Source organism: Malaclemys terrapin, chromosome 10 (genome assembly GCF_027887155.1).
Source record: "Malaclemys terrapin pileata isolate rMalTer1 chromosome 10, rMalTer1.hap1, whole genome shotgun sequence".
NCBI lineage: Eukaryota > Metazoa > Chordata > Testudines > Emydidae > Malaclemys > Malaclemys terrapin.
This window is the reverse complement of record NC_071514.1, coordinates 55,647,042-55,672,817: the sequence shown is the minus strand read 5'-3', so window position 1 is coordinate 55,672,817 and position 25,776 is coordinate 55,647,042. Positions and strand designations below refer to the sequence as shown.

Sequence of the window (25,776 nt, the reverse complement as noted above, 5' to 3'; positions counted from 1 at the left end):
AGCGGATACATTTTTCCATTGTTGCTTTCCAAAATCAGTCACTGCTACGTAGTATGGCCTATAGTTAAAGTAATCCCTGATGTGTAGCACACTCTCGGACAGGCAGTAGTAACCTATTAACTTTCTTCTATTGGAGGATTTCATAACGGGAAACAAACCTTATCAGAATAGCCAATTGCTATAATGTAACCAGTGCAGATAGTTCTTGCAGAATGCATTGCATAATCCCCTTATTATGGTATAGAGCCACCATTACCAGGAAGGAAGCTGAGTTCACAAAGTCCGCTAGGGACTTCACCATTCATTTACCAGTGAAGAGTTTAGCTCAGGGGTGGGCAAACTTTTTGACCTGAGGGCCACATCTGGGTGCGGAAATTGTATGCAGGGCCATGAATGTAGGGCTGGAGTGTGGGAGGGGGTGCAGTGTGCAGGAAGGGGCTCAGGGCAAGGGGTTGGAGTGCGGAATGAAGGAGGCGGCTCAGGGCAGGCAGTTGGGCTGCCTGTGGGGTGGTGGCAGGGGGCTACGGGCAGAGGGTTGGGGTGCAGAGTGTGAGAGGGGGATCGGGATGAGGTTCAGGTACAGGAGGGGGTGCAGCATGTGGGGGGGCTCAGGGCAGGGGGTTGGGGTACAGGAGTGGTGCGGCAGGGGACTCAGGGCAGCGGGTTGGGGGCTCAAGGCAGGGAGTTGGGATGCAGTGTGCAGTTGGGATTCGGGACATAGGCGCCGACTTCCCCTCTGCCCCCTGGGTGCTTGACCCCTGCCCCATCCTCGCCCCGTCCCAATTCCACCCCTTCCCCCACGTCCCTGCCCCTGCCCCATCTCTTTACTGCCTCCTCCCCTAAGCGTGCCATGTCCTCACCCCTCACCCTCCCTTCCAGAAAGTCCTAAGCGCCGCCAAACAGCTGTTAGGCGGTGGGCGGGAAGCGCTGGGAGGGGAAGGAGCGGGGACGTGGCGCACTTGGGAGAGGAGGAGGCGAGGGGGTGGAGCGGCGGGAGCTTGGCTGCCGGTGGGTGTGAAGCACCTGCTAATTTTTTTCCCGTGGGTGCCCCAGCCCCACAGCACCCACGGAGTTGGCACCTATGGTTCGAGGTGCAGGCTCCGACCCGGCGCTGCTTACCTCGAGCGGCTCCGGCATGGCAGCAGCACGCAGTGGGGCTAAGGCAGGCTCCCTGCCTGCCCTGTCCCCATGCCACTCCCAGAAGTGGCCAGCATGTCCGGCAGTGGCTCCTGGGGGTGGGGTGGGGCTGGTGGCACCACCGCACGCTCCCCTCCCCTGTGGGTATCACCCCCAAAGCTCCCATTGGCCGTGGTTCCCCGTTCCCAGCCAATGGGAGCTGCAGGGGGCGGGGCCTGCAGGTGAGGGCAGCGCCAGAGCCATCTGGCCCCCCATTCCCGAAGGGCCGCAGGGACATAGTGCCGGCTGCTTTCAGGAGCGGCGCGGGGCCAGGGCAGGCAGGGAGCCTGCCTTAGCCCCGCTGCGCCAGGGGGCTGGCAATCCTGCGGGCCAGATTGAAAGCCCTGACAGACCACGTCCAGCCTGTGGGTCATAGTTTGCCCTCCCCTGGTTTAGCTGCTGCTCTGTTGGGAGCTACATAAATGTTAAATTGATTATATAGAGCCTTTTATAGAATCTTAGGACTGGAAGGGACCTCGAAAGGTCATCTAGTCCAGTCCCCTGCACTCATGGCAGGACTAAGTATTATCTAGATCTCCTTGGCAGGTGTTCGTCTAACCTGCTCTTAAAAATCTCCAATGATGGCGATTCCACAACCTCCCTAGGCAATTTATTCCAGTGCTTAACCACCCTGACAGTTAGGAAGTTTTTCCTAATGTCCAACCTGAACCTCCCTTGCTGCAATTTAAGCCCATTGCCTCTTGTCCTAGCCTCAGAGGTTAAGAAGAACAATTTTTCTCCCTCCTCCTTGTTAACAACCTTTTATGTACTTGAAAACTGTTATCATGTCCCCTCTCAGTCTTCTCTTTTCCAGACTAAACAAACCTAATTCTTTCAATTTTCCCTCATAGGTAATGTTTTCTAGCCTTTAATCAATTTTGTTGCTCTTCTCTGGACTTCCTCCAATTTGTCCACATCTTTCCTGAAATGTGGCACCCAGAACTGGACACAATACTCCAGTTGAGGCTTAGTCATTGCAGAGTAGAGCAGAAGAATTAGTTCTTGTGTCTTGCTTACAACACTCCTGCTAATATGTCCCAGAATGAGGTTTGTTTTGTTTTTGTTTTTTTGCAACAGTGTTACACTGTTGATTCATTTAGCTTGTGGTCCACTATGAACTCCAGATCCCTTTCCGCAGTACTCCTTCCTAGGCAGTCATTTCCCATTTTGTATGTGTGCAACTGATTGTTCCTTCCTAAGTGGAGTACTTTGCATTTGTCATTATTGAATTTAATCCTGTTTACTTCAGACCATTTCTCCAGTTTGTCCAGTTACTCTCTATGTCATTATCTAAATCTTTGATGAAGATATTCAACAAAACTGGACTCAGAACTGTTCCTTGCAGGACCCCACTCGTTATCCTTTCCAACATGACTGTGAACCACTGATAACTACTCTCTGGGAACAGTTTTCCAACCAATTATGCACCCACCTTATAGTAGCTCCATATAGGTTTCATTTCCCTAGTTTGTTTATGAGAAGACCATGCGAGACAGTATCAAAAGCTTTACTAAAGTCAAGATATACCACGTCTACTACTTACCCCTTTTCAAAAGGCTTGTTACCTTGTCAAAGAAGCTATCAAGTTGGTTTGACACAATTTGTTCTTGACAAATCCATGCTGACTGTTACTTATCACCTTATTATCTTCTAGATGTATGCAAATTGATTGCTTAATTATTTGCTCCATTATCTTTCTGAAGCTAAGCTGACTGGTCTGTAATTCCCCAGGTTATCCTTATTTCTCTTTTTATAATTGGCATTATATATTTGCCCTTTTCCAATCTTCTGGAATCCCTCCCATCTTCCATGACTTTTCAAAGATAATTGCTAATGGCTCAGCTCCTTGAGTATTCTAGGATGTATTTCATCAGGCCTTTGTGACTTGAAGACATCTAACTTGTCTAAGTAATTTTTAACTTGTTCTTTCCCTGTTTTAGCCTCTGATCCTACCTCATTTTCACTGGCATTCACTGTGTTAGATGACCCATCACCCATAGGCGCAAACTTTCCCCAGCGCCGGTGAGTGCTCGCGCCTCCCCGCCCCTGGCCCTGCCCCGACTCCACCCTTTCCCTGCCCCTGCACCGCTCCCATTCCAACCCCTTCCCCAAAGTCCCCGCCCCAACTCCACCCCGGCCCCTATTGGACCCCTTCCCCAAATCCCCGCCCCGGCCCCGCCTCTTCCCCGAGTGTGCCGCATTCCCCCTCCTCCCTCCCAGCGCTTGCCGCACGAAACAGCTGTTTCACGGCGCAAGTGCTGGGAGCTAGGGGGAAAAAGTGGGCACGTGGCGTGCTCAGGAGCGGAGGCGGAGGTGAGCTGGAGCGAGAAGGCGTTGAGGGGAGCTGCCAGTGGGTGCTAAGCACCCACCAATTTTTCCCCATGGGTGCTCCAGCCCCAGAGCACCCACAGAGTCGGCGCCTGTGCAATCATCATCAACCTTCTTGGTGAAAACCGAAACAAATAAGTCATTAAGCACCTCTGCCATTTCCACGTTTTCTGTTATTGTTTTTCCCCCCTCCCCCACATTGAATAATGGGCCTAGCCTGGCCTTGGTCTTCCTCTTGCTTCTAATGTATTTGTAGACTGTTTTCTTGTTACCTTTTCTGTCTCTAGCTAGTTTGATCTCATTTTGTGCCTTGGCCTTTCTAACCTTGTCCCTACATACTTGTGTTATTTGCTTATATTCATCCTTTGTAATTTGACCGAGTTTCCACTTTTTGTAGGATTTTTTTTTTTTTTTTTTAGATCATTGAAGATCTCCTGGTTAAGCCAGGGTGGCCTCTTGCCAGACTTCCTATCTTTCCTACCCAGTGGGATAGTTTGCTCTTGTGCCCTTAATAACGTCTCCTAGAAAAACGGCCAATTGTCTTCAATTGTTTTTCCCCTTAGACTTGCTTCCCATGGGATCTTACCTACCAACTCCCTGAGTTTGCTAAAGTCTGCCTTCTTGAAATCCACTGTCTTTATTTTGCTGTTCTCCCTCCTACCATTCCTTAGAATCATGATCACTTTCACCCAAGCTGCCTTCCACTTTCAAATTCTCAACCAGTTCCTCCCTGTTTGTCAAAATCAATTCTAGAACAGCCTCTCCCCTAGTAGCTTTCTCCACCTTCTGAAATGAATAATTGTCTCCAATACATTCCAAGAACTTGTTGGATAATTGTGCCCTGCTGTGTTATTTTCCCAACAGATGTCTGAGTAGTTGAAGTCCCCAGTGACCACCAAGTCCTGTGCTTTGGATGATTTTGTTAGTTCTGTAAAAAAAAGCCTCATCCACCTCTTCTTCCTGGTTAGGTGGTCTATAGTAGACCCCTACCATGACATCACTCTTGTTTTTTACCCCTTTTATCATTACCCAGAGACTTTCAACAAGTCTGTCTCCTATTTCCATCTCAACCTCAGTCCAAGTATATACATTTTTAATATATAAGGCAACACCTCCTCCATTTTTTCCTTGCCTGTCCTTCCTGAGCAAGTTGTACCCTTCTATACCAATATTCCAGTCATGCGTATTATCCCACTAGTTATGTTTATTTACTAGCATTTCGAGTTTTCTGCTTATTCCTCATACTACTTGCATTAGTATGCAGACATCTAAGATACTGATTTGATTCCCTCCCCCAGTTCTGTCTTGACTTTCCCTTATCCCTGCTATCACAGCCCATGCTCCCCCAAATTCCGACCCTTCTCCCAGTTCTCCATGCTTTTGATTTACCTGTGTGCTTTGGTCACCTACCCCCTTCGAACCTAGTTTAAAGCCCTCCTCATTAGATTAGCCAGTCGGTATCCAAATATGCTCTTCCCCTTCCTCAATAGGTGGACCCCATCTCTGCTTAGCAGTTCTTCTTCCTGGAACAGCATCCCATGTTCAAGGAAGCCGAAGCCCTCCTGGCAACTCTATCCTCTCAGCCAGGCATTCACCTCCGGGATGCATCTGTCTCTGCCTGGGCCCCTACACTTGACTGGAAGGATCGAAGAGAACACCACCTGCGCTCCCAACTCCTTCACCTTTACTCCCAGAGCCCTGTAGTCACTTCTGATCTGCTGAGGGTCATACCTTGTAGTATCATTAGTGCCCACATGGATGAGTAGCATGGGGTAGTAGTCAGAGGTCTGGATGATCCTCGACAATCCCTCTGTAACGTCTTGGATATGGGGCCCTGGCAGGCAGCATACCTCCCAGGATGCTATGTCAGGGCTACAGATGGGCCTCCATCCCCCTCAGAAGAGAGTCACCAACCGCCACTATCCTATGTTTCCTCCTGGGAGTGGTGGCTGCGATCCTCCCAGCCTTGGGGGTTCCTGGCTTCTCCTCCTCCACCTTTGGGGGTGGTTCCTCATCGCTTGTTGCCAGGGCAGCATAACAGTTTTCCATCACCATAATGGGTAGGAGTGGAGCACTGCCTGCTGCCAGAAGTAATCACCTGCAAGTGTCCTCCCTGTGACAGACCCATATCCTCCTCCCCCGATGGTGTGGCAGCAGTTCTCTATAGCTGGATATCTTCCTCAGCCTTGTATGTCTCCATATGAATACTTTCAAGGAATTCCTCATGGGCACGGATGCTCCTCAGCCTAGCCACCTGCTCCTGTAGCTCTCCCACCTGCTTCCTGAGAGATTCCACCCGCAGGCACCTTTCACACTGGATGTTCCCCCCAGCCTGGTTTTCTGTGAATGGGAAATGCAGGCCACAGTCTGCAAATCAACACCACGATCTGGGTAGAGGCATCCATGGTTAGGTTGTTTGTCAACGCTAGCGCAGGTGGAGGAGACAGAAGCAGTGTTATGACAGTACCTTTGTAATAAGGTATATAAAGAACAACCTATTAAGATTACCTGATGATGCTAGAGAGCCAGTTTATCAGCATGAGTTTAGAAATGACCAAGCTAATCAGAAATGGTGAAGCCACACATGGGAGTTTTTATAGGACACTTGAAATGAGCTTTAGTAAAGCATTTAGTCCAACCCATGCCATCCTGTGTTCCACATATTCCACACATTTTACAGTGTCTAGAAATGCTTTAGGAGTTTAGTATTTTCTTCTGTCAACCAGCTCCTTGCCATTAAAATGGGCAGTGGATTTGTGTCTCACCTGCCTCTCAGATGGGTAGTGATCCATGAGATAAAATGGTTGGGCCCAGTTCCTCCCTTCTCCAGCAAGTGGGAAGACCTTTTTTCAATTCTCCTGTTTCTCTGGGAAACAGCTGCAGCTGTTGGGTCTCAGAGGACGCTCCATCTCATTCTTGGACTCAAGTGGAGTCCTGGAGCAACATGGAGAATCAGAAGGGAAAGTGTATTCCCAGAAGAAATGAGGAAACGTGCAGGGAATGCACTGCCTATGCCTGTGCATTGCAAGCCCCCGTAGCAGGCCTGTTCTGTGTGAAGGGCCTGGCCACCAGCCCACTGCCAAGTGGCTCCACTGCAGCCAGGTCACAGCGGGAACAGCCCTGCGTCAGGCAGTCAGCTCTGTCAGGTGTCAACACTCAGAGTGGGAATTCGCCAGAATACATTTGGGGAACCAGCACTCCGACAGGAGCTTCCAGGAGGACAATTCCGTGGAGGTATAAGGTACCCTTCCCTTCCAGAGCCCTCCAGAAAACCCTCAACCCAGGGGCCTTTACCTAGATCCACAAGTCCTTGGCAGCCTCTTTGTACGCACCTGTGAAAGACCCTTCCATGATATTCTCCGCGAGAGCTCACTGCAGCCTCACCAGTCCCTTCCTCAGTCATCTCTAGGGACACCTTTGCAGCTCCCCACAAGCAGGAAATTACAGCTCTTCACACCATGCCCCGGAGAGACAGGGATCACCCAGGCAAAAGAAGAGAGGATCTGATCCTGGCCTTCCTTCAGTCGCCAACTCCCAGAAAATTCTCAGAGGGCGGCCCATACATATTGGAGGTAACAGCTTACATACAGTTCCAGTGTGGAGCAGAAAATACAGGATGTTGAGAAGGGGTCACTCATTTTCGAAGCATGTCCTCCCAGTTCACCCTTCAGTTGCAAAAATGTTCACCTTGGGATGTGTCTCCATTACCCCCGAATTCTATACCTTCAGAGCTTTGGTGCCTGAGAAGGGATAAAGTGTCAGAACTGGATCCTGCGTGTCCCACCCACCACCCGAATGTCCAGAGGATCTAGAAACATCCATCTACAGTCTCTAGCTATCCCCTCTTAATGTAGTGTCACCCATGGCTTCATGATCCAAGCCATCTCAGACCTTCCCCTGGAATCCAGTGTCAATCTTCAGATTCTCTTCAACCAGTAGATAGCACAGGCTGGAAAACCCTTGAGCTGAAAGTATCCAGATGGCCACAGCCACCTAATCTTCCTGTGCTTTGTTGTTGCTTACAGATATTCAGTCAGAAATGGCTATCTGATCAGAACCCCTGATAGTCTTTTGGTTGCCCTGCTTGTGGCCCCCAGGCCCCTTGTTGAGAACCACTGCTTTACAGCAGTGACACTCAACTACATGCCCAGAATTCCGTTAGTGCAAGTGCTAAAATCCTGGGATTCTTTGGGCCTGCCTGCAGATGGAGAGGGCATATCTGACCTCCTTGCCCTCCTCTCTAAGGACCCCACATTGTTGTGAGACTCCTTACAGAGATCCCACTCTGCCAGCCCAAATCATCCTCATCTTCCTCCTCCCCCTTAGGACCAAACAAGTCCCACTTCTTCACCAGAAATCCCAGGTAAGGGAGAAGCACAGTTTGAATAAATCCAGCTGTATTCCTTTCACAAGTCAGAATGCAAGCCGAAGGACTTTGCGATAGGAGCTCGGAGGGCTGGGTGGCCTAGAGGTTGGTGCACCCAGCTTCTGGCCTCTCTGTCAGGCAGTAGAGGCGCCTGCTCCTGACCTTCAAGCCAGATTGCCTCAGCTTGCCACCCACCTCCAGGCCTAGGCCTTTAAGGGGGTGTGGTAGGGGACCTGGGCCCTCCCTTTCCACCACGCCCCAGCCCAGGATCCTGTGGGAAGCGACTCCAGTAGAGTGCTCCCTGCAGCAAGTCTGTGTTCACCTCCCTTCCTACTTAGTCTCTTCAGGTTGGGGTGTGGCCCCTATAGTCTGCATAGTCAATCACCTTACGTCCTGTGTTGTCACCAGTCCAGTCGTGCCTCCCAAAGGCATTTGGAGAACAGCACCTCATTGGTGCATCACTCCTTTCATTGGTTCATGTAGGTCAGGCACTTTCTTCCAGGAATCAATTTGGGTGAGAATTACATGCTGGCTGCAGAAATCCTTCAGGAGCATTGGGTCTGCATGCTATTGCAAATGTGCAGTGCAAGAGAAGGGAAGGGGATAGGAAAGCCGTCATGGGCCAGAGTACTTGTAGCCTATGTCATTGGGCTTAGCCATTGATTAGCTGTACTTTCCAGCACAGTTTCACTGTCACTGAGGTCAATGAGCAAAGCCCATTGCTTCAATCTGTGATGTGGATTTTTATGTAATAAAAGGTGTTCTCAACTCGTTGCTTCCATAGGAGGAGCTCTGGCTTCCTTTAAAGGCTATGTTAAATATAACCTTCCTTTCCCTGACTCCCACCCCAGCATGTGCTGGGGCAGAGCAGAAACAGAGTTTGGTTGCACCTCTAAGTCTTGCAGAAATGCATTATTTCCATCCTCCTTATTGGACTGTAGATTAACTCTCATGTTCTGCATGAGAAAGAAACTTGAAAACTTCACAGAGATTTGGTCTCTACTCCTCCGTCAGTATGATTCCCTGGTATCATGGTATCATAGCCATTCTTTATACACCTCTATCTCGATATAACGTGACCCGATATAACACGAATTTGGATGTAACGCGGTATAGCAGTGCTCCAGGGGGGCGGGGCTGTGCACTCCAGTGGATCAAAGCAAGTTCGATATAAAGCAGTTTCACCTCTAACGCAGTATGATTTTTTGGCTCCCGAGGACAGCGTTATATCGGGGTAGAGGTGTATACGTTATCCTGCGTATGACAGCGTCTATCCAGTCTTCTCGCATTTTGGGGGAGGCATTCCCCTGCCTAGGAAGAACCTTCACAGGACTTAGTCCTCAAGGGGTCTAGAAAGGCCAGAAAGAGAGACTAACCAATCAGGAGCCATCAGGCACTACTTCATCACTGGGGCTGGAACAGGAAAGGAGCCCCTCGATCCTAGCCCAGAGCCTTTGGCCAGGTCAGGGCTCTTGTTTAAACACAGGGATCAAGTGGTTACTTTGTTTATTTACAAGTTTAAAGGTGCAGACTGCCAAATTTTGAGTTTACCTGTTAAAGGGCTGGTGCCGAGTACACTGCACAAGTCCTCCTGCTCCGGACGGGCCGACATACCTGCTGTTTTGCTTCCATGTTCCTTTGTGTTCTCTCTCGTTGTAGAAAATGTACATCTCCCTCCTCCTTTTTCATGTAACAGCATATTCTGTTTCCACGTGACTACTTTCTGTCTTGTTTTCGGCATTGGTGAAATCTTTGGTTGGGATAAGTCATTTCACTTGGTCAGCACAGCAATAGAACAAAGGGCAATGGAGAAAATGCAATTGTTGTCAGTTCGATAGTTCGGTATGGGGCATGTCACCATTCCATCGTTCAGCTCCCCAGGTGCAACATAATTTGGTCTGGGGAAAAGGAAAAAGTAGTTGGCTTTTTCTGCTCCCTGTGAGTGGGCGTCTCTCTGCTTCATGGAACAAGCAGCAAATCATTCTTTTACTTGTCTTGTTTCCTTAGCAAAATGCTCCTTTAGACTTTCTTCCCCTTACCATCTGGCCAGCTAAGGACAGCATGCTGCCTTTTAGAGTTATCAGTAAATGTAAAGCTGGAGCTATTTTTTCTAGTTAATGTCAAATTATATCCATATTTTTGCACTTTATAAAAGACAAAATATTGCTTTTCTGAGGAGTCCAAACAGCAGCCTTTGCCTTTGCGTGACTTTGAAGAGAACTAGATGCAGTTGTGCCGTGTCATTATTCCAATTAGAGAGGTTGCTTCATGGGAAACAGTTGCCTTTTGTGCATGGGTTAAGTAGCACAAACTCTGTGGGATGTAACTGAATGGAAGATCCCAGCAGGCGAGAGGCCACAAGAGTTCACCCTTTTTGGCCTCATTGGGCCATGCTTACACAGTTAAGTAGGTAAACTTCACCAGCCTAGATTGGTGGGTCTGTGACAGAAGCCAGATATGCATGTAAGAATCCCCCTCATCTGTTAAACAAAAAGATGGTAACTTTTCTGCTACAAATTCCTGATGTTTCAGCCCTTTCGTAAGAGTATTATTAGCTTGTTACATTTAACTTATATAAGCAGCAAGGACTGAGCACTGGCATGTCTGCAACAGAGTTTGGTTATTCAATGATAACCACATCCCTAGAGTTGTCATCCTAGAAAATCTCTTCATCATTAAGGAACTGTGTAGATGGTGTGCGGAAGGAGGTCCCAGAAAGCAGAGCAGAACTCCAGTTTCATCAGTGGAATGCTGTTGGCATGGACCAAACCATCCCTTTGGGTTGTTCACTAGCCTACCCAAATTCTACCCTCCTAGTGCTGCCTGATCCATGGTAGGACCATGGGGGGAGGGATAGCTCAGTGGTTTGAGCATTGGCCTACTAAACCCAGGGTTGTGAGTTCAATCCTTGAGGGGCCACTTAGGGATCTGGGGCAAAATCAGTACTTGGTCCTGCTAGTGAAGGCAGGGGACTGGACTCGATGACCTTTCAGGGTCCCTTCCAGTTCTATGAGATAGGTATATTTCCATAAATTATTATTATTCCAAGCTGAGATTAAAATCTTAAAGGGAATTCTAAGTTTTGGCTTCAGTTTATTGCTCCTTTTGCTAAACAATGGTGTGTTCTTCCTTCAGCGTACGTACCGAATGCCAAAGGATATCCATGTTGAACCACAGAAGTTTGCTGCAGAGCTGATCAATCGCCTGGAGGAAGTACAAAGGGAACGTGAAGCAGAGGAGAAATTAGAGGAGCGCCTTAAACGTGTTCGAGCGGTTAGTAGCAGCCTCAGCATCTCTGGAAACTGGGAAATACAGGTTGTTTGAATAACTTGCACTGTGGGAATCCTTCAGCAGCAGCTGTATTGAGTAACACTACATTGTCATAGGTCACGATGCTGCTGAGCCATATGATGTTTCACGAGAGCTTAAAGGACCAGGTGGGACACCCGGGTACGTTTTTTCAGTGGTGAGCCTTGGATTAGCCAAAAAATCATACCAGGCTCTTAGCTCCGTGGCAGGATGGGAATGGGAGAAAGGTGGGTCAGTCCTATGCTCAGAAAGCTCAGAGAGTTCACGTAGCCCCTTTACACTTCTGGTGTTCTGAGTTCCTAGATAAGTATAAATACTATTTTGTAAGTACAGGATATTTTGCTGAGTGCATCAGTGTGTTACTTAACATCACAGCCTGCTACTGTATAGCTAAGCAAAATAAGTTTGTGCATCTCAGTTCCTAGCAGATGACTGTCCACATACCAAAATCACCACCCCTCAAAACCAAAGGGCTCCCCTGTTGGCTGCTTCAGCTGAGTGTCCAAGGACTCAATGGCATCTGAAACTATCATTTTACCCCTAAGGGTGGCATGTTGGCATCAGGACAAAGAATGGTGCCAGCTAGTGTGGGCAGGCTTGAAGTACCACTGCCTGCTCTGTGGTTCTGTATTCGGGTTAAGTGTCCAGGGCTGTCAATTGAAGACCTTTCACCAGCATAAAAATGAATTGTATGCGTTTGTCAGAAATCTCTTTTTGAGATGCTAGTGTAGTGGATTGGAATGTCTGGTGTGCATTGTAACTGATCCAGATGTAGACGGGTTAGGGGATTTGAATGTCGACACAAGCATCTATCCCCACATATACTCCATGGCTTAAATAGCTTGCTTGTAGTACCTGTGAGTTGGCAGAGAGGAGAGTTGATGATGGTGACCTACCTGGTCTTTTCTGCCTAGATTCTAGGTGCTAACTCCTGTGATAACTTCTGCTCTTCCCAACCTGGCCCACGACAGTTCTCTACCATCGGCTGATTCCCCTCAGTCCTGGCTTGCGGTACTCCCTGTTAATACAGTCCTGAACCTCTCTCCCACATCCCCACCATTGCCCAATGCCTCCCTTACCACTCTGGTGTATTAATTTAGATGGAATAAAGGGCCCAAAGAGTCAAAGGTGCTAGCGTGACCCTGAAACTGTCCGACATTACCCGTGGTCAACGAGGTTCAGGTATACAGAGCCCTCGGTCTACTTAGTGCCATGGCAAATATGCTATTAAAAATTCTTTACCCCTTTATTAGGGTAGAGAAACGAAGGAAACATTAAATCAGTTGAAATGTAAGGCTTTCAGTTTAACCACATTCCATCTTCCCTTTCCCTTTAGCAGGAGAGAGTCTTTAAGGGGGAAAACCTGGTCTGACAGTCTCTTTGATGATATTAAACATGGTAATAACTGTCCTTTTTAGAAAAAAGAGCACTTAAATGGGCTGGAGCTGTTGCTGCTGCTGCTGTTGTGAAAAGTCCAGTCACATTTCCTAGAAGACAACATGAGATCCAAACAAAAAGGGAAAGATAAGAACGGCAAAGAGTAAAAATGCAGCTTCTGTCTCTGGTGTTGACTTTCACTTGCAACCTCACTGCTGGAGAAACGCAAGGCTAGCGCACTGTCTGGACACTTGGTTGCCTTTTCCAGTCCCACAGAAGGGCTCAGTGAAGCTCAAAAGGTTGTTTCTTATACCAAGAGAAGTTGGCCCAGTAAAAGATGCTCCTCACCCACCCTGTCTCACTGCAAGACCTGGCAAACTTGTACCAGCCCCAGGCTATTTAGGGGATTGCTTTTAGCTGCCTCTGGTCACAGCCTACACCAGTACTGCAAAAATGCAATCTTGGCCAGCTAAGCCAGACTCTTATTAAACAGAAGGCAAAAGGAGAGGGTCAGGAAAGAGAAGAAATAAGGTGGGGAAGGAAAAGAACACCTGAGGGAGGTGTGAGTGACAAGGTCCCAGCTGGTGGTTGGGATTCAGCTGGAGCCAGTGAAGGTGGTGATTTGGCTCCCTCTGTCTGGAGCGGTCTGGTCAGGGTGTCTCTCAGGATTAGGATGAAGGAGGACAAACAGTGTCACAGTAGGTCCCAAAAGTTAATGGGGGCAGCAGCCAGGATGGTGAAGATTGTGCCTTCTCCTGTTCTCTTCTCTTTCAGGCCCCCAGCGTCATAGTAGCCAGCTTCCCTTCAAGTCTCTGTCTGAGGGCGCCAAAGGGAGTAATGGGCAGAATAACCTGTCTTCTCCTTATTTGGTTCACCCGTTAGGCCTAAGCTCCCACGTGCCAATTCCTGGTCCCAGGTGTTCACCAAACATGATCTTAACACAGTCCTTGAATTATATGAGTGGGCTGTTTTGTTTGGACTAATTCAGTCTTTCTGTCTCCCTTTTGCACCTTTTCCCATTCATATTTGTTATTATAGGTTATTGTGACAGTTTATTAACTTTTATTTACAGTTCCACAGTTAGGCTCACAAGTGGGGTAAATCTATGGGCCCAATTACTACATGTTGTCCCAGCCCTCTGCCAGCAAATGCTGCCAGTAGCAGTATCAAAATCTGCTAGAGCAGCCATTCTCAAACTTGAGCAACCCAAGGACCCCCATTTTGATGTAAAATTTGTTGCGGACCCCCAAGTGCCCCGCTCCCACTCCACCCCTTCCCCCAAGGCCCCACCCCGCCCCTTCTCTTCCCTGCCTCTTTCCGCCCCTCCTCTGAGGCTAGGTCTACACTACCCACCTGAATCGGTGCGTAGAAATCGATCTCTCGGGGATCGAATTATCGCGTCTCGTCGGGACACGACAATCGATCCCCGAATCGATGCGCTTACTCCACCAGCGGAGGTAGGAGTAAGCGCCATCGACGGGGAGCCACGGAGGTCGATTTTGCCGCCGTCCTCACAGCAGGGTAAGTTGGCTCCGATACGTCAAATTCAGCTACGCTATTCGTGTAGCTGAATTTGCGTATCTTAAATCGACCCCCCCCCCGTAATGAAGACCTGCCCTGAGTGTGCCCCGTTCCCGCTCCTCCCCCTCCCTTCCAGTGCCTCCTGTGCACCGCTCAACAGCTGTTCCCCGGCATGCAGGAAGCACTAGGAGGGAGGGGGAGGAGTTGATCGGGGGGCCCGCGAACCCCCTGGAGTATTCTTGCGGACCCCCGTTTGAGAAACGCTGGGCTAAATAACAGACTGAAGTCTGTTTAAGCAAATTTCCTTTTTGACTTAATCCACATTTGAGCCCGGGTCTCTAGGTAATGCTGTATGGTAAACCCTGTGGTAGTCACATAGAACAATGTATTGGATGGTCAGTGCGAGGCATTAAGGATTCAGAATAACTAAATATAAGCCCTTTTAGGTTAGTACTTAAAGTGCAGGACCTGCTGGTATCTGCAAAAGGAGAGCTTGAATCCTGATGCACCACAGCTTTTTGGGGCACGATGTCAGGACTGGAGGCCTCCTCTCAGTGCAAATCTCTGGGATGGCTCGTTGAACGGTGCCAAAATTTAAAAAAAAATTGCAAAGCATCAAGCACAATCATTGGTTCAGCATAGGGCTTGGAAACATTTGCAAAATCTACTGAAACAAAAATACCCTTCACCCAACTGCCTGCAGTTCCCTTTCCAAGGCAGCATGAGTCAATGAATACAGGAGAAAGGAAAGTGAATTTAAAGTCACGTGATTTTGTTAAGGGAGCACTGACAAGTAATTTATACCCACTATTTATGGTTTTTTCTTAACATTTAGAAAAACCAAGCACTGGACTGTCTTCATCCATCCCTTTAAATCCCCAAGAAAGGGTTTTTTGGATGTGTGCATTCCCCTATAACAGTGGTGCTGAACCTTTCCAGAGCCACTGTACCCCCTTCAGGAGTCTGATTTGTCTCATGTACCCCAAGTTTCACCTCACTTAAAAAACCTCTTGCTTACAAAATCAGACATAAAAATACAAAAGTGTCGCAGCACGCTGTTACTGAAAAAGTGCTGACTTTCTCGTTTTTAACCATATAATTATAAAATAAATCAATTGGAATATAAATATTGTACTTCCATTTCAGTGTATAGTATATAGAGCAGTATAAACAAGTCATTGTCTGTATGAAATTTTAGTTTGTACTGACTTCGCTAGTGCTTTTTATGTAGCCTGTTGTAAAACTAGGCAAATATCTAGATGAGTTGATGTACCCCCTGGAAGACCTCTGCATACACCTGGGGTACACGTATCCCTAGATGAAAACCACTGCCCTGTGGTATTTCCAGCCCAAGCATTTCAGTGTTGTGCTGCTGAATGGCAACTAAAAAGTCAAATGCGCTATTGACAGACTGATCTAGCGTCACTGTCTGACCTGAGTGAAATTTGAAAAGCAACCAGCCACATCACCAGTGAGAAGCATATCTGTGTTTACAATTCTTTCCGTGTTAATGTAAAGCATTGCTGGTATTGCTAGGAAGGGAACTTCTTTCAGCATCATTTTTGCTCAGTGGCATCGCCGGTTAAAACAAAAAGCACACATACATCAGGGGAATCCTTTCAGCTCAATCGCGGGTCATTTGATAGGTAAAAAGGAGAGGAAACGAGATGTTGCTGCTTCTACAGATTATCAGTGTGTGTGTGTGCACGTGTGTGTGTTCCTAGCTCAATAGAAAGGGCTGTTCAGACTTCCCTAGGTATAATGTCACTGCAGATGTGTTTTTAAATGACTTGGAGCATTCTAAATCTGATTAAAGGAGCCTCTGACAATATTGTAACCACCAGGCCCCATCTAGTGGGCACAGCAGACCTGATTTTCATTATTCTGTGTTTCGGAAAGTGTAGTCTGCAGAGGCCGTGCTGTCTCCAAGCTTCATTCCCAGCAGCACTGAAATACCTGCTTTAGAGCTCACACAAAGAAAGGGCTTGCGCGTGTGCCTCCCGGAACTGCTTTCCTTTCATGCACAAAGACTCCATCACATCAGCTGCTTGCTGAACCCTATATTGTTTCTGTGCAAAATCCAGCTGTTATCCTAAGCAGACAAAAAGGCACGTTTTTATAATTTTATCTTGCAGCTAGTGAAGTCAAAATTAACTTTGGAGTAAAAATACCTCAAATAAAATGTAGGGATAATTTTTCAAAAGTAGGCACTTAAATTGTGTAGACAAAACCATAGAAAATCATTCCGTGTTGGCATCCAGCTATGTATTTTGAGGATGTATTTAACTAGTGTATATACTCGTTCATTAGCCCATTTGTTTATAAGCCGACCCCCCCAAGATGGTTAGGTAAAAATAGCAAAAACTGTATGACCCTTTCATAAGCCGACCCTATATTTCAGGGGTTGGCAAACTTTGGCTCCCGGCCCGTCAGGTTAAGCCACTGGTGGGTCGGGAGATTTTGTTTACTTGGAGCATCTGCAGGCACAGAGCCCCTCAGCTCCCAGTGTCCGCGGTTTGCCATTCCCAGCCAGTGCAGCTCCCATTGGCTGGGAGCTGAGGGGCTCCATACCTGCAGACGCTCCAAGTAAACAAAACGTTCCAACCCGCCAGCGGCTTACCCTGACAGGCTGGGAGCCAAAGTTTGCCAACCCCTGCTCTATTTTAAAAGCTGGCATCACAAGAAACACTTAAAAGTTTTGCTAGAATTATTTTAATGTAATCTAACGAAAAACTTCTTGTTATAATAATAACTGAACAAATACAAAATTACAGTCAATATTTAAAATCAGTAAATGGATATTTAAAACAAGTAACTTAGAACAATATGAGACTTTAAAAAGTCTTAAAATCTTCAAAGTCTGAATCAAGTCTCTGATTCACCAAACAGTTCATTAAACTTGGCTTCAGTCACAGCTGCACATGCATTGTCATCATAGATGTTGGCAGTGTCACCTTCAGACTCAGATTCCTTCTCATCAGCAGCCTCTGCTGTGTCATCATCAAATATATCATCATCTTCTGACCCGTCGAGTGCATTGCTGATACAGCATTTCCTAAATGATTTTTCTACCATTTCTGAGGGAATGGAGACCTTGATCCACTGGGCAACCAGATTGATTTTGGGCTTCATAAGATTCCCGCCTTTTGTCAACTTCGCCATGCCTGAGCACATCCGTTCAGACCACATTTTGCATAGCCTGTCTTTAAAGGGTTTGTTCAGGCAGACATCAAGTGGTTGTAGAACTGAAGTTAAGCCTCCAGGTATTACAGCCAAAGTAGTTTTCATATTTTTGGCCACATTTTTCACCTCATCCGTCTTGTGTGCCCTAAACATGTCCCAAACGAGCATAGCCGGTTTCTTGAAAAGTGCTCCTGGTCTCTTATTCCACACTTTTTCCAGCCATTCAATAGTCCCACTTTCATCCATCCATCCCTTTTCGTGTGCACGTACGATGACACCAGCAGGAAATTTCATGTCTTTAGGCAAGGTTTTTCTTTTAAAATTAACAACAGGAGGGAGCTTTGATCCATTTGCCAAACATCATAAAACCACCGTAAAATGGATTTTTTTCATGGCCAGTGGTTTTAATTAAAACTGTTTTTTCACCAACACCGGTTACCGTTCCGTTGCGCAGGAGATGGAATGTCATTGGTGTTTCATCCATATTTCCTATTTGTGACAGTTCAAATGCATATTCCTTTCAATATTTTATAATAAACCTTTGGAAAGATTCGATTTTTTCTTCCAGATCTCTAGGCAGCTTTTGCACTATCTTTGTTCGCTGACGAAGACAGAGACCATGACGGTTCATGAAGCGAGTTCTCCAACCACTGATGCGACAAACATTGACGGCTTTACTGACTTGTATTTGTCGTCTTTCGTCATTTGCAGAGCACGCAGATGAATTCCAGTCCTAGTGACAATGTACCCATTTTGTCGACATTCAACAACCCAATTATTGAGATCTTTCTCCAGCTCAGGAAATGAAGCGTACCTCGTTGGACATTCTTTCTTGCTTCTTCGCATGTCTTTTAGTGTTTTTATTTTTTCACCATTCTCTTACTTGCTTCTCATTGATACAGAATTCACGAGCAGCGGCACAATTATTGTTTGCTTCTACATATTCAACAACTTTAAGTTTGAATGCTGCATAAGAAGACCTTTTTCTTTTGATTTCACCGTTGTTCATTTTAAATACTAGTATGAAAATAGTTTATTATTATTGTAGTTATAGATTTTGTAGGACTTTATATAGGAATGTCACCTGCTTTATCACTGTCAAATTATTATTGTTCTTTGTTTATTTCAGCCCTGTAGGTTGGCATGTCTGTAGGGATAACAGGCTATTTCAATTTTATTAGCGATTCCATCGATTCTGCATTTTATATTTTCATATTGGCTCGAGACTTATGAGGTCCATTTTGAGCCAATCTAGTCCACTAAACAAAGCCTTTGCAACTTTAAAAGGCTGCAGTATTGACATCAATAAATGGGTTGGTAAACTTTGGCTCCTGGCCTGTCAAGGTAAGCCACTGGTGGGACATTTTGTTTATTTGGCTGGGAATGGCAAACCGCGGCCACAAGGAGCTGAGGGGCTCCATGCCTGCAGACGCTCCAGGTAAACAAAACAACAATGTATTAGATATTCAATTCAGTGATTCCATAGAGTTTAAAATCATCAAATTTTGGTGTAGACCCATTTATAAGCCGACTCCCGCTCTTTGATGCGTCATTTTTTTACCAAAAATATTCGGCTTATGAACAAGTATATATGGTACTTGCTTTTTGTGCCTGCTGTTGAAAATGTGGCTCTTAGTTTATAGAGGTTATGATGCATAAACTATTGTGTGCGTACATTCACATGCGTGACATTTTTTTTACCATGGAGTGAAGGTCACAGACACTCAGCTCTGCCCTGTGTTCCTTTCCCCTCTTCCAAAACTCAAGTGCTGGCAAACCTGGAAATGCAGCCAAGAAACACTTCCTACCCAGCACAGCCACAGCCTTAACTCTGCCCCTGTGAGCCCTAAGAACTCCTCACCACTCCCTCAGTGTCTGCCAAGCAGCAACAAGTCCCAACGAGGTCTCTGGTGCCATCCAGAGCTCAGGTGGAGGATGTGAATGGGAGTGCTGCTGGGAGCTGTGCTAGGCACAGATACAACGACAGGTTTGCTTAGGTAGGGTCAGGTGCTGTTACACTCCCAGTGTCTATAGCATTCTCCACAGGGACAGCGTTAAGGCTGTGGCTGTGTTGGGTGGGAAGGGTCCCTCTCACTCAGCGTTTGAACTTTGAGAATGACTCTCTCCTGCAATGGAAGGGAATGAGGCACACAGGGCAGGGCTGAGCACCGGCCACCTTCACTCCATGTCAATGTAGCTTTCTTGTGTGTGACTTCTGTTGTTTTGAAAAATGGCAGTGGTGTGGGGGCCATGATTCAGGGACAGGTGTGGATGTGTTCTTGGGTACTCCTCCCAGCTCCTCATCTCCCAGCTAAAGTCAACACCAGGGCATAAGGGGAGACCCAATCTGCCTATCACTTGCTAATGTCCTGTATAGAGGAAGCGGGTTCCCCCTCAGAATTCCAGCCCCACCATGAGCAGCAAGAGTGATGGAACAGAGGTAGCCCTATAATCCTTTCCCCACATTGGAACCTGTGGAGGCTCACACCATGTTCCGGGAGCATTACACATCATCAGCTCCCCCTCAGTCTTTGTGCTTTTTTCCATGTGACATGCTACAAGCCTGCTTGTTCTCAGCTCCCCATGTTCCAAGCACTGTGAAACTCGTTGCCAGAGGATGTTGTGAAGGCCAAGACTATAACAGGCTTCAAAAAAGAACTAGATAAATTCATGGAGGATAGGTCCATCAATGGCTATTAGCCAAGATGGGCAGGAATGGTGTCCCTAGCCTCTGTTTGCCAGAAGCTGGAAATGGGCGACAGGGGATGAATCACTTGATTACCTGTTCTGTTCATTCCCTCTGGGGCACCTGGCACTGGCCACTGTTGGAAGACAGGATACTGGGCTAGATGGACTTTTGGTCTGACCCAGTATGTCCGTTTTTATGTTCTTATGATACACCAATTGCACAGGAAATTCATATGCTTAACTATAGGCCAGGATCATTTCCAATTCCAAGTGCTTCCTTTCTGCCTTTTCTTGGTCCCCAGGTTGTTCTCAAAGGTCCTGGCGATAGTGATGGCTTACCTCTGACAAGAAGTGATCCTAATCTTCCTGTGCCTTGATGACTTGCTACTCAAGGGCCGATCCTACCAAGCACTGCTATCTTCCACCCATATGGCACCTAACTCTGTTGCAGAGGTTGGGTCTGCAGCTGAATTTTTAAAAAATCTATATAAACCTCTGTACAAAAGATAAAGTTTATAGGAGCACATTTGGGCTCATTGACAGTCAGAGCCTGACTTCCCTTAGATTTGTAACTTCCGGTCTAGTACGGACAATTCAGGGGAGCCCTGGGGCCACAATAAGAACTGTCTACAGCTCCTGGGACACATGGCAGTTTGCAACTTTTTTGACCAATCACACAAGGCTATGCCTCTGCTGCTTCCAGGACTGGCTCAGAGCGATCTATTCTCCTGTCAGAGGCACCTTGGACAGACAGGTGACGGAGGGAGGAACTCCCTAGACTCAGGGTAGATGGACAACTCAGGAAACCAGTCTCCACATCTATCTGTTGGAGCTCAGGGCTATCAAGAATGCTTGCTTTCATTTCCAGCCCCTCACCAGGGGCAAATCAATCAGGGTCATGACAGACAACATATCCTCTATGTTCTAGATCAATAAACAGGGAGAAGCAAGATCCCCCTCCCTGTGTGCTGAACCCATGAAACTAGGGAACTCATTCGTAGTTCATCAGATCCAAATTTCTGCAGTCTGCTTCCAGATATTCAGAATACCACAGCCGATGTCCTCAGCAGCACTTTTCTCAGGACTATGAATAGAAGCTAGACGCTCAAGCTCTCCACAGCATATTCCAATGATGGGTACTGGCAGAGGTAGGTCTCTTGGCCACCTCCAGAAACAGGAAGTGACATCTTTTTTTGCAGAAGGGTCTATTCTATGCATTTTTTCCAGTGCCGCTGATACCAAGGGTGATGAACAAAATCAGACAGACAACATTATCCTGTTCTTTGCTCCATTTATCTGTGAAGACGGTGTTTTTAATAGTCATCACGTTGGCTCAGAGGGTCGGGAGATTGGAACCCTGATGGCAGACCCCTTATTGATGGTATTCTTCAAGGGCAAAGTGTCTTTACATCCACACTCGAAATCCGTGCCTAAGGTTCTGTGGCAGTTCCACCTTGACCAATTTGTTCATCTACCTGTGTTCTTTCCAAAGCTGCACAGCTCTCCGTAGGAGTCCTGTTTCCATACCCTGCATGTTAGAAGGGTGTTGGCTTTTTATTATGTAGATCGGACCAAGTAATTTAGAAAGTCATCGACGCTCTTCATCTTCTTTGCATATAGATCCAAGGGGTTCATGATCTCTGCTCAGACTATCAAGATGAATATCTGGATGTATTATCACATGTTATGATAAGAGGCATTCATCCTCCCAAAGGGTGATAGCACATTCGACCAGACTACAAGTAACATTCACGGCATTACATAAGAATGTGCTGGTATCTGAGATATGTAGGGTGTACATATGTTTTTAAAACATTACTTTAATCCATGCTGCTAATCCAATGTGGCACTTGGTTCTGCTGAACTGTCTTCAGTTCTAGTCTCAGTTCTGAAGCTCCCTCCTCCCTCGGGGGATACTGCTTGGAAGTCACCTGAAGTGGAGCACCCAAGGGACACACGAAGAAGAAAAGGAGGTTACTCCCTTTGTGCAGTAATTACGGCTCTTCGAGATGTGTGTCCCCTTTGGGTGCTCCACTACCTGCCCTCCTTCCCCTTTGCGTCGGACTGTCCTCTGTGGGATGTTCGGCTGGAGAAGGAACCTGAGGGTGGTTCGCCCACACGCTCCTATGTAGCCTTGATGTACGGCACAGGGAGCATGTGTGGTCCGAACCAACACTGCTAACTGAAAATCTCTGATCGGGGGCTCAAGAGGCGCATGTGTGCCTGAAGTGGAGCATCCATAAACACACGGATCTTGAAGCACCGCAGTTACTGCACAAAGTGAGTAATCTCTTCTTCTCAGCTTCCCTGTATCCCTGTTACATGCACCGAGCCTGGCTGTTCTCAGCTTCCCCGTGCCTTTCTCAGGGAAATTCCTGATGGGGAGGGGAAGGAGGGATCACAGGCTCCCCTCCTCCTGCCCCACTCCTGCTGCTCAGCAGGCTCAGAACTACAGTCTACAAATATATAACACCAAACACGGCACTTGCCTTCACAACCCCTGTCTCCCCCTCCTGATGCCTTCTCATCCCAAGCAGGGTGTGATTGTGAATATGGCATCCGCATAGATCTTAGAAGGCAAAGGGGTAGATCAGGTCCTTGGAGATGCCAGATATACTACAGATGAGGAAACTGAAGCACAGAGAGAGAGCTCAAGCAACTCGAGCCAAGAGATGCAGAGCAAGGAGAAGAAGGGTAAACGGGATGACCCAAGTAATTATACGCCTGTCAGTCTGACATCAGTCCCGGGCAAGATAATAGAGCAGGTGATACAGGACTCAACTGATAACGAATCAAAGGAGGATAATATAATTAATGCCAATCAGCATGGATTGATGGAAAATAGATGCTGTCAAACTAACTTGATATTTTTTTTATGAGATTGCAAGTTTGGCTGATAAAGATAATAGTCTTGATGTGATATACTTAGACTTCTGTAAAATATGTGAGTTGGTACCGCATGACATTTTGATTAAACATATAGAAAGTTATAAAATTATCATGGCACATGTTACATGGATTAAAAGCTGACTAACTGATAGATCTCAAAATGTAACTGTTAAAGGGGAATCCTGATTGAACTGGTATGTTTCAAATGGGGTCCTGCAGGGACTGGTTCTTGGCACTACTCTATTTAACATTTTTATCAATGACCTGGAAGAAAAAAACATCATTGGTAAAATTTGCCGATGACACAAAAATTGGGGGAGTGGTAAATAATGAAGAGGACAAGTCACTGGTACAGAGTGATCTGGATCACTTGGAAATCTGGGCACAAGCAAACAAATGTGTTTTAATACGTCTAAATGTGAATGTACACATGAAGGACCAAAGAATGTTGGCCAACCTTATGGCTTGGGGGACTCTGGCCTGGGAAGCAGTGACTCTAAAAAAAGATTTGTTGTGGGTCCAGGGATAGATAATCAGTTGAACTTGATCCGCAGTGCAACTCTGTGGCCAAAAGGACTAATATACAATCCTTGGATCCATAAACATGGGAATCTCAAGTAGGAGTAGAGAGGTTATTGTATTTGGCGCTTGTGCGACTGCTGCTGGAATTCTGTGTCCAGTTCTGGTGTCTGCAATTCAAGAAGGATGTTGATAAATTGGAGAGGGTTCAGAGAAGATCCACAAGAATGATTAAAGGATTAGAAAATGTGCCGTATAGTGATAGACTCGAGGATGTCAGTCTGTTTATCTTAACAAAGAGAAGATTAAGGGGTACGTCTGTAAGTACATACACAGGGAACAAATATTTAATAATGGGCTCTTCAATCTAGCAGATAAAGGTCTAACATGATCCAGTTGCTGGAAGTGGAAGCTAGACAAATTCAGGTTGGAAATAAGGTGTAAATTTTTAATGGCTAGAGTAATTAACCATTGGAACAACTTACCAGAGGTGGAGAGGGATGAATTCTCCATCACTGGCGATTTTTAAATCACTCTTAGATGTTTTTCTTAAAGATCTGCTCTAGGAATGATTTTGGAGCAAGTTCTCTGACCTGTGTTATACAGGAGGTCGGATTAGATCATCACAATGTTCCCTTCTGGCCTTGGAATCTGTGAATCGCTGAAGTCTGCACTCGAGTCCTGGGCAGAACCTGAGTCTCCTGGTCCCTAGTCAATTCCAGTAACCAGAGCCCCATTGTCCTTCCTTATGCAGCCCCTCCTCGCACACTGCAGTGATGTACCATCACATGACCATTTCACTTGGCAGATGCATTGCCAGGGGCAGAGTGGCCCAGTGAATGAGATTTGGTCTGGTGTATTATACACCGGGGTCCTAATTTGACCTTGTGCAACTTCAGTCATTTTAGCTGCAAACTAATACCAAGAGCTGTGAGGTGCAGAAGAATATTAACAGCTGTCAGCAGAAGTGGAGACATGAATTCATTGTCTTTGGGTGCCACAGAATAATTTGTGAGCCATTCACGTTATTTCAATGACTGAGCTGGTATTTGCTCATATCTGTGATGAGTATGTTCCTAACTGGGACTAGCCTAAGCATGCACTGGCTGGCACAGTGCCATCTGCCAGCCTGAGCCTGCACAGGCCACCATCAGGCCAGTCACCACTTGCTCCACAGAACCGAACAGACCAGCTAATAATCTCGTCTGGTTGTGTTTGGAGCCAGGGCTGGGTGGTGTACACTGACTACAGGAGAGCTCAGGGAGAGCGTCATCTCTTGCATTCTCCCCTCTGATCTCAATGTGGGCATGAAAGGTTATGAGAAGCTGTCATTTTTTAAAAGCAGGTTCTTGGCCGAATGAGCTGAGATTTGCACTGCATGCTCTTTGCACGGCAGCACTTATGCTGCTTCCGCCATAACTGCAGAGTCGCTCCCTGGAAACGTGTGTTTGAGTGTAAATGTCCTAAACGGCTATTGCTGTTAGCCTTGCAGTGCCGCCTCTTCTGGCTGAGCTCCTCTGGGAGGGAACCATCCCATCGCGGATGTCAGAGAAGCACCTCACGAGTTGTGAGGTTTCCATAAGCCAGTAACAGCTGTGGTATCCCCATGCTAGAGCTTTATGCATTGTATCTCTCTCAAGGATGTTGTTTTAATAACCTGCATTAGCTACCCCAAGTGTTGCACTTCCCTGTTAGGGTTATTGTAGATGTAGAGGAAGGACCCCTTTTCTTCCTGTGAACTACCAGTGTGAACGTAGCGTAGTCCATCAGGACATGTACGTCCCAATGTGCCACCTCCAAGGTCGGGCATGGTATTCTGTGTGTTAATGTTCTGCATGTGGTCACTGTCCTCGCTGGCTGGGCCTTGTTCTATGACCTTACAGTTCTTCTTCGAGTGCTTGCTCATATCCATTCCATTAGGTGTGTGCGCGCCGCGTGCACGATCGTCGGAAGATTTTCTACCCTAGCAACACCGGCGGGTCGGCTGTGGAGCCCCCTAGAGTGGCGCCTTCATGGCGCTGAATATATACCCCAGCCGACCCGGCGCCCCCTCAGTTCCTTCTTACCGCCCCTGACGGTCGTTGGAACTGTGGAGCGCTGCTTAGCTGTTCTCCACTCTCCCTAGCTTAGTTAGATCATTCGCAGTTATAGTTATAGTTCTAGTTCTAGTGTTATAGTTAAATAGTTAAATAGTTTTAAAGTTGTTTTAGTTGTTGTTGTAGTTCAGGGGATTAAGGGGGTCGTCTCCCCCTTTCTCCCCCGGCCGCGGGGCCGGGCTCATGCCCAACGCTCCCGGCTTCAAGCAGTGCGCCTCCTGCGCTAAGCCTATGCCCACGAGCGACCCGCACGACTCCTGTCTGAAGTGCCTGGGAGAGTCCCATCAAACAGATAAGTGCAAGATCTGTAAGGCCTTCAGACCA

The 25,776-nt window shown here is 47.0% G+C and overlaps 1 protein-coding gene across 2 annotated transcripts in view; it reads left to right on the top strand.

The window, feature by feature from the left end:
* Positions 1–25,776, top strand: part of AXIN1 (axin 1) — a 186,365-nt gene that overhangs the window by 122,952 nt on the left and 37,637 nt on the right. For both annotated transcript variants that reach the window (XM_054042109.1, XM_054042110.1), the window contains exon 5: positions 11,006–11,143. In XM_054042109.1, the coding sequence (XP_053898084.1) occupies positions 11,006–11,143 (138 nt within the window). The remainder of the gene's footprint in view (positions 1–11,005; positions 11,144–25,776) is intronic.